We start from the raw sequence: 17686 nt of genomic DNA on the forward strand, positions 1-17686 counted from the left end.
GTAAACCTCGGGATGCCAGCGCTTTCCGTAACATCGCCACGGTCATTTGTTCGATCTTCATTGCCGAGTCTTGAAGTGTCCTGTCCTGTCACGGTCGCCAATTTATTGTTCTTCGTTGTGATTTTATTTGACGTAAATAAATATAACACGACAGCACGTTCACTTACTTGTAGAAATTACTTTATTTACACTGTACGTCACAACACACAATTGCACACAGTAGCAAATGACACTATATACAACACTCAATAGCGGAGTACCCTGAAGTCGATTCTGACAGGTACAGATATCAACAACACTGACGCGCGCACTATAACATACTCTCTCTTAAATTCACTGCCTCACTTACTTTTGCTTGAGTCCAATACTCTGACTGTCTCACCGACTGACAGCTCGATATTTATACTATTCGATCAACCATCTAGAATGATCGACTTCTGGAACAGTTCTTACAACACTGTAATGGAACACACTCGAAACATCACTCGACCAGCTAGTCGAATGAGTACTCAAATTTTCCTCTACTATTTACAAATGTACATGGAAATATCTACAACATTCACAATGTCTCTACATATATCTGGATAATAAAACCTTACAGTAGGTTTCCAGAACCCTTCATATATACCAAATTATAGTACAACAAGTCTAAACATACGAACATTATGGAATTTTCTACCGCTCTCGACTATATGGATTTTGAGGTTAAACTTACACACAATACGTATTTGAGGTTATACAATTTTATACTACATATTTACAGGGAAATCATATATTAATCGTATTTAACATTTAATAAAAGATAATTTAGCATTAAATAAGCTATAATTAAAATATATTAAACATAACAATTGAAGGTTTTACATCAGTTACAAGGTCGTACATACAATAATAGTAGACCACAAGAACATGACAATGTTATGAAAAAAGAATCCATTCATTCTGATGTTTACCATTGATTACAGCAAATATTAACTTTTTTTTTTGTGAATTATATTCTCAATTACTTATTTTTTTGCAGTTTGGTTGTGTGTTCAGATACCAGTGCATCCCTGATTGCTAGACTATGAAAGTCATACTTGAAATCAAGTGTGTGTGGTGCCGGTATTTTCCGGTGACGTTGCCGATAAGCGATAACTTGCAACATTGTGTATTTCAAGTAAGAACTCATAACATGTAAGGGGTGTATAAACTCTACACTGTCTCGCGACCACATAGTCAAATACCGATATTCCATGCAACGCATGTATACTGGTTCTATTTATTTACACATGGTACATCTCGCAAATGTGACTAGGTTGCCGAATTGCCAATAAGCCATTTACGTATTTAAATTGTGCATTCGTATGCAACTTATATTGCAGTTCCTTTTAACTTTTAAACAGATCGATGAACACAATTCGGACATGGGACAATTATGCGGTGAACTACGGTATAAGAAATTCCTGGAGGAGGTTGCAGATTACTCGGTAAGAGAACAAGAGGAACATGGAGGAGAAAGAGAAGCAGAAGAAGAGGATTTGATGGAAGAAGTATGAAGACCAACTCACGTACTGCAAGAATCCTGTTGGAAGAACGTCTGCAGATGTGAAGCTTCATAAAATTGAAGCAATCTTAGGACCGAGAAGGAAAAAGTACCCCTCAGAAACCCTGCAAAACATGCACTGTGCACAAGAAATGTGAGGTCATAAATGTCTCTCTCTCACACACACAACACACACACACACACACACACACACTGCACACGCATGCACACACACACAAAAACAAGTACTAGAATCACAGGTAAGTGCTCTCGCCCAGTTTCAATAACTTATCTCGTGTAATTTAAAAGTTATTAGTATTTATGTTTTGTCCTACTTTTCATGCTAAGTGTGCTTCGCTGGTCCAGTCCACAGGAAAAAATGGAGCAACGCATGCCTGTACAACAATGTGTTAAAATGATCGACCATCTTGAAGGTGAAGTCGTCTATCTCGAGGGATTCCTCTTGACCTTGTCTTCCACCTAATTCCATAAACTCCAATCTTAGCCCAAATCACTATTTCTCCACCTTTCAGTGCACAACTGTCTCCTTCATGGTACATTTGATTCACTTTCTGTTTTGATTCAATGAGTAGTGTTAAATCATCCATTACGACCTAGCTGCATTCCACTTCACTCCTGTTGCCTGCATTCTCTCATCACATTGAACAACACACACAAAAGAACATCCCCGTGTCTAGATTTCAAACTTGTGCAAAATTACCCCCATGGAACCGCACTAATGCTCTTGACCCCTCCATACAAACTTTACCATTCTCACTAGCTTCCCAGGGATCCTTAAGTCACTCAGTGCATTGTACAGGCTATCTCTGTGGATACTGTTGTATGCATGTTGAAGAGCTCATAAATGTAATAAATGTTATATTCCCAGTGTTTCCCAAACAATTGTCTCGTGTGAAAATGTGGTCTATGGTTGATCCATTAGGCATGAAGTCAGCACGATAATCCTGGATGATCTCTAAGAAGAGGTACAGTTTCTTAAGGATAATTTTAGACAACAGCTCGAAGGTCATGTTCAGGAGGTTGATTCTTGTGTAGCTGCCACATTCCACCTTTCTTTCCTTGTTATAGATCAGGCATATTATGCCAATTTCCATTCTAAAGGCAGTGCTTCATCCATCTGTTCCTGACTTTGTTGACCTACAAATATGCCTTCTTTCATCTTCATCTCACTATTTTAAGGAACTAAAAACCTTATCCAATGCAATCCTCTGCTTTTCAGAAGTGATTCATCACACTAACTTCCCCTTGAAACAGCCTTCATTACCACCACTGCAGGTGGAAGCTCTTTACCTTCAAAATGCTTTTGAGATCCAGTATAATTGAGCCATCATCAGTAACAGAAATCTAGAAATTAAACTTTCAGGTATTGTGCAAACAGCCTCCACCTTCTCTTTTCTCTTTAGCTTTAATCAATCCTGCATGTCTGTATTGGCAAGAAATGTAACTTAAAAGCCTTTCAATCTTTTGAGAACACTATTTAAAACATATATAAAACTATAAAATACGGTACCAAAAAAAAAAAACACTTTAAACAAAGAATGATGTTTTGTTTTACAAGAACATCCTCAGATTCTATCAAACCACTTGAAATCATGTGCATATATGTACAATACTGTTTACGTTTCTCAATGATTATGAAGTGGTAATGAAAATGAAAAAATGAATGTAGGAATCCTACACTGTCACTTTAGTAACTTACAGAAATGTATTTTTTATCACAAGCCCTTTACCTTCAAAATACATGCAAGAAATACATGCACTTAGTACATTAGCTACTGATGAAATCAATGAACTGGAACTTACTGGAATTTGCTGTATCTCGCCATTGGGAGTTACAAGCTGCTGGACAATCTGGATGCCACCCTGTTGTGTCGAAGTTGTCTGAGCAGGTTGTTGTAACTGGATTACCTGGGCTGTATGTTGCTGCTGTTGTTGCTGTTGTTGGGATGCCTGCTGAGTTTGTTGCTGAGTCGTCACTGTATTTGTGGCACTATTGGCTATGGTTGTATTCTGAAAGGGAATGAAATTAACACCAGTTGTGAGCAATAACAAACATCACTTGATATGAAAAGAAACATGTGTTTTTAAATACACTAGCAATATGCCATCCCTCTGCCTGCACAGGATTTGCTTATATGACAAATGATCTCTGTTTTAACACAATACACTCAATCTACATTTCAGACAAAATTGTAGAGGAGTCAGTGCCAACTTAGATATCAAGCTTCCAAAATTTTGAAAAGCGCTCAAAGCACGTAGGGTTTCTTTTAATTTTTAAAGAGATTATGCACAGAAAATCACATATACACCCTTGAGATGTTGGTATTATTTAGAAAACAAAACTGAGACTTTTTTTACTTCTATATGATCTACATTACCAAAAATCTTCTCTTGCCCTTAGCCTACATCATAAAAGAAGTACTCTCCAAATTTCACGTTTCTAGGCACAGTAGTAAGGGCTAAGCACTGATGAGTAAGTCAGTCACCGAAGTGGAAAGCATCTGATGGATGGAAACATGGCTGTTAATAGATCTTGGCAAGAGGACTGAAATGTTGCATGCTACGCCTCTGTACCTTATCCAATTACACAGGAATATCAATTAATCTGTCAAATGTTCACAGTGATGTACTGCATTAATAACTCAGAACACGAAGCAGATGACTGTAGAACCGCATAACTATAAAGTTTTTGAACAAAATATCACGTCTTCCTTTTTTTTAGTACCATCAAGCATTCGGCTTTAAGTAAACAAAACCTTTGGCATCACGTGCACCAGGCATGAGCACAATCCTCAGGGCAAGGACATTGAGAGGCTCTTCCCTTTCTTTTCCAGATATCTTCATTCTTTTAAGTGTTGGACTACTTCTATTTTCCCTCTGGTTAGTGTTAAGAGAGGATGGTTGCCCAGTTATAGTTTCTCTGAAAACAGGTAATCACCATTACAGCCACAACCACAACCACCAACACCACCACCACCATCTTGGACATGTTTTGAGTTGCGGTTATCATGTTTAGATGATAAAGACTACACAATCCATAAGAGGTCTGTGAACTTAAAGAGTTATAAGCTCATCCCAACTCTAGGAAAAGGAAGAAAATGCAGGGAATTATTAGTAGTTCTAAATTATTAAAAGCGGTAGGGAAGAATATGGAACAGGTCTGCACAGCACAAATACTCTTGTTCACATACACAAGACATACATACATTACATACATTACATACATTGAGGAAAATTATGGAGAACAGCCCCTTATCATGTAAGCAAGTGTGGATAGAGTACACATAAAGACATGTGTCCAAAAATTTGTACTGCAGCCTTTGTCAGTGCAGATTAAAATAGTACCCAAATGTTCTGTATCTGAACTTCATAAAAACAATGTCCATTAATCATAAACAACAGCTGGATATTTAAAAATAAAGTAGATAAGTTGAGTGTTGTGATTTAAATGTTGTAAATTTGGGATTAATGTACCCATAGAAGATTACAATCTTTACTCAAGACTGTTACTACCCCCAACGATCTGCAAATTCTTAATTTTCATTACTTTTTTTTTTTTTTCTTTTTCTTTTCCATTTTTAATTTTCTCGAGTATAGACAATAACAAATCTTAATACCCTTAGTTTGTAACGTGGCATTTTTTAATATTACAATTTATGCATCAATAGACTAAGCGCCATTTGACAAAAATTGAGATTTTAGCACTATCTTGTAGAGGAAAGCTTGAACTATTAATAATAAATTCCCCACTGTCTTACAAGAGGGCATTAGTTGTCAGTAAACTGAAAACCTAAGCGACATAGCAGGAATCATTTAAACTGTAAATTGCAACAGTAGACTATGCAACAATCCATTCTGCATCATTAGACTAAGCGCCTCATTCCTCACACTGCGTCGTGGATGACAGCGAAGTAACCCGCGTTTTCGATAGTGCTAAGTTATTGAAGTGGTGATACATTAAGTGGTTTATCAACTGATAAAGTTCAGCGATGTATCAAGTACTTCGGAATGTACAGAGAAGGACAATGTCACTAATGCAGCTTGCTACAATGGTTACGTCGGAGAATCATTCTCTACAAGAACTTTCTAAGATTAGTATCAAAATGAGATTGTTGTACGGTATCTAATATGGTAGTCTGCAACGTAAATAATATTTCTGTAACGACATATTTATTTGAAGAAGCTGCACAGGCTTCACTGTAACAGTGTTTTAACGTCATGCTAGGTAATACCACCCAAATCAGTGAATTTCACATCAGAATAATGAATGCAGTGACTCCGCAGATATTTAGCATGCCCTCAAATTTCATCAGCGTTTATACACAGCAGAGGACTATGTAAACGAAATTAGGAACTGCAGGCGAAAAAACCCATTGTTGTTTGCCAGATAGAAAACAAGCTGTTCTTCATTTCAGCAGAACTTGAAAATCCGATTGTGAATCAGGAAATGGAAGTCCATGGTTGCAAGATAAACTAGCAAAAACTAACAGAAATCCAATTCTTGAAATCGCAACCATTTAGTATATACGCCAAATCTACATTTGATGGTGAATATGTGGAAGTAAATCTAAATACATCAAGATTGGGACAACCATAGGAAACTGGAGTTCCCTTTAATCAGGCATTAATACCTTTGTGGCCAAATGAAAAACTTATCTCTTGCAGATTTCAAACAATTTTACCAGAAGCTTCAAAGAGATTCTGACATCGTGGATGGCATAGATGGATTCAATGGAGATCCTGATTTCGAGATTGAAAGAACTGAGACTAACAATCTTATTAACTGTCCAGTGTTTTGTGTGAATTTATGGGAGCAAATATTTTTTAAACACAACCTCTGTTCCTATTAAATTTGAATGAGATAAGTAATTAAAGTCAATACTTTCTTTCAGAATCGCTTTATTTTTCTTCAAATAAGGTAATCATAACCACATATACCGATCTTCATATCCTTTAATTAGTTTAAGGGACTGCCATTCTGATGATGATAATGCTTATGCTTGTTTAAAGGGGCCTAACATCTAGGTCATTGGCCCCTAATGGTATGAGAGACTGCCATTCTACTTAGTAACTAGTGTGTGTCTAAAGCAGAACAAAACTTACCCTTAGGCTTGAAAATATCATGTCAGTACTGTACTCTCAGAACAGAATAAGCCTATCGTGAAGGAAAACCCATAGAAATATCCATTGCATTGTACAGACTACAATGGCTCACTTCTTACCATTTGTAATTGACTCAGATCAGTTGAAATTCGTCAAACCACTGAGTGGTTATACCAATGACTTGACGGAATAGCTCCCCTTCTAGAGTTTCTCCATCTAAAACTTGAATAATGTGCTGGAGTTGTGGCACGGCTCGCGATGGTTCCAGCACTTAGTGCAGTAGGAGATTCAGGTTTTAATTACGACTGCGATCACTATTTTTGAAGTCTAACTCAGTAGACACTCAACAGTAAGGTGTTATTGGTGTAGCATTGTGATGCATTATTCGCACGTGAGAAATACATTAAATTGCATCAGTAGATTAAGCATCATTTTTTCAAAGCAAATCTATGAACTGTGAGTATAAAAATCTTGAAATTTGGTGAGAAGGTGCAATCTATTATCCTACAACACCAGGAATACCATGTTTAACACAATTCTGATTCCATGAATTTACACACAAACCTAAAGTTAAACATGAATATCTCAAAATCAACTTTTGGCGCTTGGTCTAATGATGCATAACAGTATCCAATTGTAACATGTTAACTTCAGATGTTTTTCATGTATAATGTATTTATCAGTGTAATCCCTGTATGAAGATAATGTTTCAGACATTTGACCTACCTACAGGCTGATGACACCCTTAAACATCATCACCACCACCACCACCACCACCACCACCATCGTCGTCGTCGTCGTAATCCTACTCCAGGCGCCTAGGTGTGCCCTTAACAAGGGGCGAAACATGTCCCTGAGAAGTGTATATAGTATTATGTAGATTTCACCCAGGTAGCACGTGGCTTGTTTGAATAGGTGGTAATAATAGAATAAATAATTTTTATGATAAACTACTTATATACTGCTCAGTCGAGCAGCTCATCCCAAGTCTTCCTGGCCCAAACTTTGCAACATTATTGTATTGTTACTCCTTTGTCGGAAATTACCCAGAACAAATTGAGCTGCTTTTCTTTGGATTTTTTCCAGTTCTTGAATCAGGTAATCCTGGTGAGGGTCCAATACACTGGAACCATACTCTAGTTGGGGTCTTAGCAGAGACTTATATGCCCTCTCGTTTACATCCTTACTACAACCCCTAAATACCCTCATAACCATGTGCAGAGATCTGTACCCTATATTTACAATCCCATTTATGTGATTACACCAATGAAGATCTTTCCTTATATTAACACCTAGGTACTTACAATTATCCCCATAAGGAACTATCACCCCATCAACGCAGTAATTAAAACTGAGAAGACCTTTTCTATTTGTGAAACTCACAACCTGACTTTTAACCCCATTTATCATCATACCATTGTCAGACTTGTTGGCTGAATGGTCAGTGTACTGGCCTTCGGTTCAGAGGGTCCCGGGTTCGATTCCTGGCCGGGTCGGGGATTTTAACCTTCATTGGTTAATTCCAGTGGCTCGGGGGCTGGGTGTTTGTGCTGTCCCCAACATCCCTGCAACTCACACAGCACACACAACACTATCTTCCAGCACAACAACACGCAGTTACCTACACATGGCAGATGCAGCCCACCCTCATCGGAAGGTCTGCCTTGCAAGGGCTGCACTCAGCTAAAATAGCCACACAAAATTAAATCATACCATTGCCTACTGTCCATCTCACAACATTATCAAGGACATTTTGCAGTTGCTCACAACCTTGTCATTCATTTCTTACTCTATACAGAATAACATCATCTGCAAAAAAAATTATCTCTGATTCTACTTATTTACTCATACATTTATATATATACAAAAACATAAAGGTCCAATAATACTGCCTTGAGGAATTCCCCTCTTAATTATTACAGGGACAGATAAAGCTTCACCTACTCTAATTCTATGAGTTCTATTTTCTAGATATATAGCCATCCATTCAGTCACCCTTTTGTCTCGTCCAATTGCACTCATTTTTGCCAGTAGTCATCCATGATCTACCCTATCAAATGCCTTAGATAAGTCAATCGCGATACAGTCCATTTGACCTCTTGAATCGAAGATATCTGCTATATCTTGCCGGAATCGTACAAGTTGAGTTTCAGTGGAATAATTTTTTCTAAACGTGTCTAATATAATCAGAAAGAATGCTTTCCCAAAGCTTACATGCACTGCATGTCAAACTGACTGGACTGCAATTTTCAGCTTTTTGTCTATCACCCTTTCCTTTATACACAAGGGCTATTATAGCAACTCTCCATTCATTTGGTATAGCCCCTTCATGCACACAATAATCAAATAAGTATTTCAGATATGGCCATCATTTCATTTCCCGTTTTCAGCTTCCCGGTTTGGGTTGTGAAAAAAGGACCTCCATCACAGCCTGTCTCTCCACTACTAGTCTCCTTTCTTAAGCACATCTTCTGGTTTTTCTCCCTTCTTCTCTATGCACTCCCACACTGAATCTGACTATCTCTTTTGTGTCTCCCTCGTGGTCTCCTTCTTGTTAACTTTTCTGAAAAAACTTTTTTTGGCACTCTTTCTTCTCCCATTCTCATCATATGCCCATACCACTTTAGCTTTGTTGTTTTTATCCTGTCTTGAAGTTTCACAATTCCTGTCCTTTTCTTTATCTCTTGATTTCTAATTCTATCCTTTCTGGTCTTTCTCGCGATACCTCTTAGGAATTTCATCTCCACTGCTTGTACGCTCGTTTTGCTGTAGTCCATGATCCAGCTGCATAACTTAGTATGGGTTCATAATAGGTTGACCGAGCTCGATAGCTGCAGTCACTTAAGTGCGACCAGTATCCAGTAATCTGGAGATAGTGGGTTTGAACCCCACTGTCGGCAGCCCTGAAGATGGTTTTCCGTGGTTTCCCATTTTCACACTAGGCAAATGCTGGGGCTGTACTTAATTAAGGCCACGGCCGCTTCCTACCCATTCTTAGGCCTTTGTTATCCCATCGTCACCATAAGACCTATCTGTATCGGTGTGTCGTAATACTTTCTTACATTTCTTCGGGGCATCTTGGTTTCACAAAATACACTCTGGTAGAAGCAGCTGCTTTTCTAGTTTTCAATTTTTGTATCTTATTGTAAATGTTGTCGTTATGAAGGACATTATTCTTGTAACCAACAATCTTTACATACTGCCGATTTAATACTTCGGCCTTCTGAAGATTCCCGCACACACACTCCCCTTGTTCCTGGAATGTCCTCCTTGGAACCTGTTTCTGTCTAAAAGTACCTATACATACCCTTCCATTTTTCCACTAAAATTTGTATGACTGCCAATTATGCTTGCCATCATGTAATCCTTAGCTGACTTCTTTGTTAGAGTAAATTTCCTAGTAAGTTCCTTCAATTTCTCCTTACTTCCACAACCATTTCTAACTATTTCTTTCCAAGCTGCACCTCCTTCTTATTTTCTTTACTTCTCTGTTATACTGTAATATAGTGGGCCTTTACCATTCCTTACAAGCTTTAAAGGTACAAACCTATTTTCACATTCCTCAACAATTGCTTTAAACCTACTCCACAGATCTGTTTACATTTTTATTTACTGTTTTCCAACTATCATAGCCATTTTAAAGACTCCCTCATGCTTATTTTATCAGCCATATGGCACTGCCTAACAGTCCTACTTTTAAGACCTTCCTTTCTATCACATTTATTTTTAACTGACAAAAACAGCTTTGCGGTCATTAATACCATCTATTACTACGGTTTCTCTATAGAGCAAATCTGGTTTTACCAGCACCACATCCAGAATATTCTTCCCTCTAGTTGGTTCCATCACTTCCTGAATCAGCTGCCCTTCCCATATTAACTTATTTGCCATTTGTTGTTCATGCTTCCTGTCATTCGCATTACCTTCCCAATTGACATTTGGTAAATTGAGATCAGCCACTATGTTCACGTTACTTTCCATATCGTTTCCCACATAGCTGATTATCTTATCAAATAATTCCTAATCAGCATCAGTGCTACCCTTTCCTGGTCAATACACTCCAAAGACATTAAGTTGCCTATTATCTTTAGAGATGAGCCTTACACCTAGAATTTCATGTTTGTCATCTTTAACTTTTTATTAGCTTACAAATTATTCTTTCACCAGAATGAACACTGCCCCCTTCTAACATTCCTATCCTATCCCTACGATAAACACTCCAGTGCCGTGAGAAAAATTTCTGCATCCATTATATCATTTCTCAGCCATGATTCAACTCCTATTACAATATCTGGTAGGTATATATCTATTAAATTAATTCTATTCCTTTCTTTACAATACTTCTACAGTTCAAGACTTAACATTTTTGTGTCATCCCTACTTGACTTCCAGATCCCTCTTCCCGTATCATCGCTCCCAAGACACCCTGTTTCCCTGAATGTAAAGCCAATGTGTGTCCAACCCTTATCTTGTTTCTCTACGGGGTCAGTATGAAGTGAGATGAGCCTTCCTAGAGAGTTTTTAAGACCGGATGCCCTTCCTGACGTCTACCTCATGTACATGTACCACTGCAGTTTGAGTGAAGGCCATTTGAACATAGATCCCTATCTCCTACCCACCCATTAGGATCTAGAAATCTCACTCCCAGTTTCCCACATACCCATTCCATATACTCATTTAAATTCTCAATCACTCTCCAGTCAATATCCCTCCTACACAGAATTCCACTGATAAAATCTCCGCTTCCTTAAAATTCACCCATGCTGCATTTAGCGGTTGATGGGGAGATCGTCTGTCGGATGGGGACGTTAGGAAATGAGCAGACCCCACGGAGCTATTCGAGTAGGTTATGTGCCAGCACTGGGCTTCATCCTCTCCCTTCCTACTATCATGTATTACATCATTCATTTCATCTCATTAACTCCTCTGATGAGGTAGACATCAGGAAGGGCATCTGGTCATAAAAACTCTCTAGGAAGGTTCATCTCACTTCATACTGACCCCGTAAAGAAACAAGATAAGGGTTGGACATATATTGGCTTTACGTTCCACAAACTACTTTTATGGTTTTTGGAGACATCGAGTCACCAGAATTTTGTTCTGCAGGAGTTGTTTAATGTTCCAGTAAATCTATCTATTCTAGCTAATCAGCCTGGCTGCTAATGATTTAACGTTTGACTAACTGGCAACAATCGCACAGGAAAGCGCTAGGACTGGAATGGAAGCAACCATAGCCTTTATTAAGGTACAGTCCTAACATTTGCCTGGCATGAAAATGGGAAACCACAGAAAACCATGTTGAGGGCTGCTGGCGCACAGTGGGTAATTTCTAGCATCCAGCCTTCCAAAAATAATATTTTCCACCCCTGTCTTTGGTGTGCATTTTCTGTGAGACGTGTTTATAAGACTCTTGTGTACAGTAATTAAGTACTGAAAGGTCGCGTAGTCTGGTTATCTTATCTCACCGAAGGCCTAAAGTGGCTCTTCGCTGTTAGGGGAGAATATTCTGGCGAGACAAGCGCACAGTTGTTTTTAATCAACAAATAAATTTAATAACCATCTAATCGATACTTTATTTTTGCCTTTGGAAAAATTATAAATACATTAGCACACGCAGAATATGTTTCGACCACTTATCTTCAGCTGTATATAAATAGCTTAGATGAAAACATTTGGAAAGTAAGCACATTAAACCTTAAAACTATGTCCCATGATATCCTAAAAACTATTGCTCTAGGTGCTCTAAATGATAGGGGGGGGGGGGGGAGTAAGGTAATATGTGTGAATGATACTTAAATTACGATTCACATCTGCACTTGTGTTTAAAAACTTATTTACTAACTAGCTGATGTACCCGAGCTTCGCTACGGGATTCTCAGAAAGACTGATATTGTGGTTTTCCTAACTGAAATCAACAAAGGTCATTACAAAAACGTAAGTATGAATGTAGCGATTAAAAGCAATGCTATCACATAATTTTTTTTTAAATTTTTTTTGCTAGTTGTCTTAGTCGCACAGACACAGATATGTCTTATGGCGACGGTGGGATTGGAAAGGCCTAGGAATGGGAAGGAAGCGGCCGTGGCCTTAATTAAGGTACAGCCCCAACATTTGCCTGGTGTGAAAATGGGAAACCACGGAAAACCATATTCAGGGCTGCCTACAGTGGAGTTCGAACCCACTATCTCCTGATTACTGGATACTGGCCGCACTTAAGCGACTGCAGCTATCGAGCTGGGTATCATATATTAAAAAAATACTCGATCAAATGGAAAGCCGCATGTTTTATCACTTTTAACGAACAGTGCTGCGGTTAGATTGCGATGCCAATCTAATAGTCCAAAGTTCCAGAGCTGGGATGACCAGGCCGCAGATTGCCATGAACACTCATCTGTCATTATTCCGCTAAATATGCACTCTGTTCATTCCAATCAGTGCCTCAGAGTAGGGATTGAATAGCCTGAATGCTATGATGATCCAGTGTGTTACGTACCAGTAGTATCAGAAAATTTATAAACCAGGGGAATGGCATGCGAAAGAAGAAAGTTATCTAACTCCCCAGCTACTTTCCATCAATATTCAGGCAGGCTGTTACACTCTGTACGACTGGGCGAGTTGACCGTGTGGTTAGCGGTGCGCAGCTGTGAGCTTGCATCCGAGAGATAGTGGTTTCGAACCCCATTGTCGGCAGCGCTGAAGATGGTATTCCGTGGTTTCCCACTTTCACACCAGTCAAATGCTGGGCCTGTACCTTAATTAAGGCCTAAGGCACTCCTACCCTTTCCTATCCCATCGTCGCCTTAAAACCTATCTATGTCGGTGCGACGTAAATCAAATAAAAAAAACTCTGTACACAGCAGTAATCCTATCTACCGGAGATGAGGGGCAACAGAAGACACAAAGCACATCGCGACAAACAATGGTCAATGTAATGTTATTGTTGATCAATGTTATGAGCTTTCTATATTGTAGGCCTTCACATTTAGTTTTCTTTCGACTCTGTGATTTGTAAAATATTTGATGCCGTAAACTGTAGTTTCTTATTCTCTGACTTGACATACAGATTTTCATTAAATACTGTTTACCAATTTTCTCGTAACTCGGCGCTGATATGGACTTAGTAACAAAAATCCAAATTCATGAATATCTTTGTGATCATAGCCAGTACGGTAACAATGTATGAAACATCAATAATAGGAAATTTAATACTATATAACCTTAGTTATGTAGCATTCATCGACTACACCTCTAATAAGAAATATTTGAGAATTACATTTTAGGCCTTCCCCTAAACTACCATTTCACTCAGCGTGAATAAAATAATTTACAGTCTAGACTATAGCGACTTATTTCCTGACTTTGCATACCGATTTTCATGAAGATAGGACTACTAATAACAACAACAATATTTGAGAATTAAATTTTAGGCCTTCCCCTAAACTACCATTTTTCTCAACGTGAATACAATTATTGACAGCCTAGATTGTAGAGCCTCATCCCCCGACTTCACATACCGATTTTCATTAGACCACTAATAACATAAATAGTTGAGAATTCAATTTTAGGCCTTCCCCTAAACTACCATTTCACTCAGCGTGAGTAAAATGATTTATAGCCTAGATTGTAGAGGATCATCCCCCGACTTCACATACCGATTTTCATTAAATTCTCTTCAACCGTTTTCTCGTGATGCGTGTACATACATACATACATACATACAGACAGACAGACAGACAGACAGACAGACATTACGGAAAAGTAAAAAGTGCATTTTCTTGTTACTATGGACATGACCGATACAGAAATACCATTATTTTCAAATTCTGAGCAATGTACAGACAAAACTCTTATTTTATATATATAGATATACATGTTTAAATGTTTTAAAAGCGTCTATGGTGATACACTTTTTTTAATAACACTAGGTAGTATGAACAGAAAAGTCAATATGTGTAACAGTCTTCAGGTATTTGTGAGAAGAATACTTAAATTAAAGTTTTTGAACATCATTGTAGACACAAATTTTAATTTAAGTATCCTCCTCACAAATGCCTGAAGACTGTTACACATATTGACTTTTCTATTCATACCACCTAGTGTTATTAAAAAAAGTTTATCACCATAGATGCTTTTAAATATTTTAAATATGTATGTTAGTAAATAAGTTTTTAAACACAACTGTAGACGCGAATCGTAATTTAAGTATCATTCACACATATTACCTTACTCCCCCCCCCCTATCATTTAGAGCACCTAGAGCAATAGTTTTTAGGATCCCATGGGACATAGTTTTAAGGTTTAAGGTGCTTACTTTCCAAATGTTTTCATCTAAGCTATTTATATACAGCTGAAGATGACCACTAAGTGGTCGAAACATGTTCTGTGTGTGCTAATGTATTTTAAATTTTGCCAAAGGCAAAAATTAAGTATCGATTAGGTGGTTTTTAAATTTATTTGTTGATTGTACTCATCAATACGGTCATGACAGCTTGCAATACAGTTGTTTTTATGCGAGTGCTCAGTAAGGACGTCAGAACTAAATATTTCTTTAACGTGCAGTGTGATATTAGATGAAGGTATGTATTTTATATATTATATATTATTTGTTGAAAATCACTATATTATTGTCCGGAATGTGCACTTAAAATTCAGGTACAGGGTGTTAAAGCGCTATCTAATTATAAAAATTTGAGCTGACTTTCAGAAGGGGTTGCCTTCGATTTCTGTAATTCAAGTTTTTGGATGAGTTATCTATACTTTAATGAATAGAAAACTGTGATTTTTTTGCTGCGACCGGGCGCGACCATGAGAGTAATTAATTTTTTTCAGAAGCCATGTACTCTCTAACCCGGAGGTCAGTTTTCGAGCAGTGGAGGAACAGCAGGGAATATAAGCAGAAGGACGATATTGCGAATGTTGTAATTGAACATTTAGGCCTTGAGGATTGTTCTGAGCATATATCCAAGGCAATAAGGAAATCTATCAGTATTTTTTGTGCTAAAATTTGATCATGGTGGACAAAATATAGTAGAAAACAGGACAAATTTTTGAACTACAACAAAAGTTAGATGGACCAGAAAGTGAGCCTTGCAGAAGGGTATGCATTGCAACAATGTCAGGATGAGCTTGCCAGTACTAGCACTCGAGGATGTCTGGGTACACTGTTTGCAGAATTGAGTGAACGGTCTAAGCGAAGGAAAACTAGATCACTTCTTGAAGAAAATCACAAGAAGGGATAGTTTCTGCCACTCAGATGAGTCTTCGAGCTTCTGAGAAAAAGGATGCCGCTGATATTGTTGGTGAACTATCATTTGCCTCTCCTCAACGTGCGACAAAAATGAAAAGGTCACGCAATTTATTTTTGCAGGAACAACCGACAATGTCACCTGGTCAGACTCTCACTATGATCATTGATTTGCAATTGTCATCTAATCAGTACAAGGAACTGAGGGAAAATGCTAAAACATATAGCTGTAACTTGTATCCTCCATGTTAACAAGTGAGAAAAAGTAAATACGAATGTTACCCAGTGATATTTTAATCACTGTTTCATCTGCAGAGGTCCGATTACAAGCGATTCTTGACCATACAGTACGCCAAATTTGTAAAATACAAGAGAATATGTTGAATTTGGCAAATCAAGAATGTAAATATCACTACAAACTTGTAACGAAGTGGGGCTGTGATGGCAGTTCAGATCAAAGTCGCTATAAACAGAGATTTTCACAGGGTCGATCATTAAGTGACGAGTCTCTGTTTTGCATTTCACTTGTGCCCCTTCAGCTTTTGTTTGGCTACCCAAACACCGGAAACCAGGATACAATTTGGCATAAACCTAGACCTTCATCATCTCGTTACTGCAGGCTCATTAAATTAAGAGTTCCAGAAAGAAACAGTCGACTTAATCCATGACGAGGTGCAATGTATCACTGCCCAGGTAGAGAAGGTGTTGCCTAATACAGTAGTCCTGAATGATGATAAAACAATAGTGGTTGAACATGAGCTACATTTCACTATGGTGGATGGAAAAGTCTGCAGTGCATTGTCTTCCTATCAGTCTTCCCAAAGGTGTTATATATGTGATGCGTCCCCTAAAGAGATGAACAATATTCCTGAAGTGACAGAGAGTACTTAACCCAACAACACTTAAGTTTGGGTTATCACCATTTCATGCATGGATTCGATGTTTCAATTGCCTTTTACATATAGTGTACAGACTTGATATAAGAAAGTGGCAAATAAGAGATGCAGAAGAGAAGAAACTGGTTGAAGAAAAAAAGAAGAATATACAGGTTCGGTTCAGGGAGGAAACGGGTCTATTGGTTGATAAACTGAAGCAAAGTGCTGGCAATACTAATGAGGGAAACACCGCTAGAAGATTCTTCAGAGAGGCTTCCACTTCTGCGGATATTACTAGAATAGATCTCAATTTAATGAACTATCTACGTGTCATCTTAGAAACTCTTTCGCGTGGGTATGCCATTGATAGTGACACTCGGCATGTACGCAAAGGAAACTATACAACTGTACTTACAAAAATACAAATGGTACTACATGCCTGTAACTTTGCACAAACTCTTGGCTCATGGAGAAGAAGTCATTGGGCACTGTATTATACCTATTGGACAACTCTCCGTGAAAGCCTAGGAGACCAGAAATAAAGATAATAGGCGTTTCAGAGAAGTATTCACCAGGAAAACCTCCAGAAAGGCCACAAATACTGAACTTTTCCATAGCCTGCTTATATCCTCGGACCCTTATATTACCAGCTTAGGGAAATCAAGGAAGAGGAAGTTTATTCCTCTTTCACAAGAAGTGTTCAACTTACTGTCTGAGCCTCCTGTATCTGGTTCTGCCCAAGGAGATAATGACAGTGAAGCTAGCGATTCTGATGGAACTGCATCTAATGACTAAATTGTTTGGTAAGTACATGTATTCCTGTATCTGTTTTTAAACATTCTAAACAGCATGTCCCACTAATTAACATCTATTTAATTTCTTAAAGCTATAACAAAAAATGATTCAAATTACAAAAAT

The 17686-nt window shown here is 38.1% G+C and overlaps 1 protein-coding gene across 2 annotated transcripts in view; it reads right to left on the reverse strand.

Moving 5' to 3' along the window:
- Nf-YC (nuclear factor Y-box C) overlaps positions 1-17686 on the reverse strand; it is a 99610-nt gene that overhangs the window by 23314 nt on the left and 58610 nt on the right. For both annotated transcript variants that reach the window (XM_068228429.1, XM_068228428.1), the window contains exon 5: positions 3350-3556. In XM_068228429.1, the coding sequence (XP_068084530.1) occupies positions 3350-3556 (207 nt within the window). The remainder of the gene's footprint in view (positions 1-3349; positions 3557-17686) is intronic.

Source organism: Anabrus simplex, chromosome 6, assembly GCF_040414725.1.
Source record: "Anabrus simplex isolate iqAnaSimp1 chromosome 6, ASM4041472v1, whole genome shotgun sequence".
NCBI classification, from domain to species: Eukaryota; Metazoa; Arthropoda; class Insecta; order Orthoptera; family Tettigoniidae; genus Anabrus; species Anabrus simplex.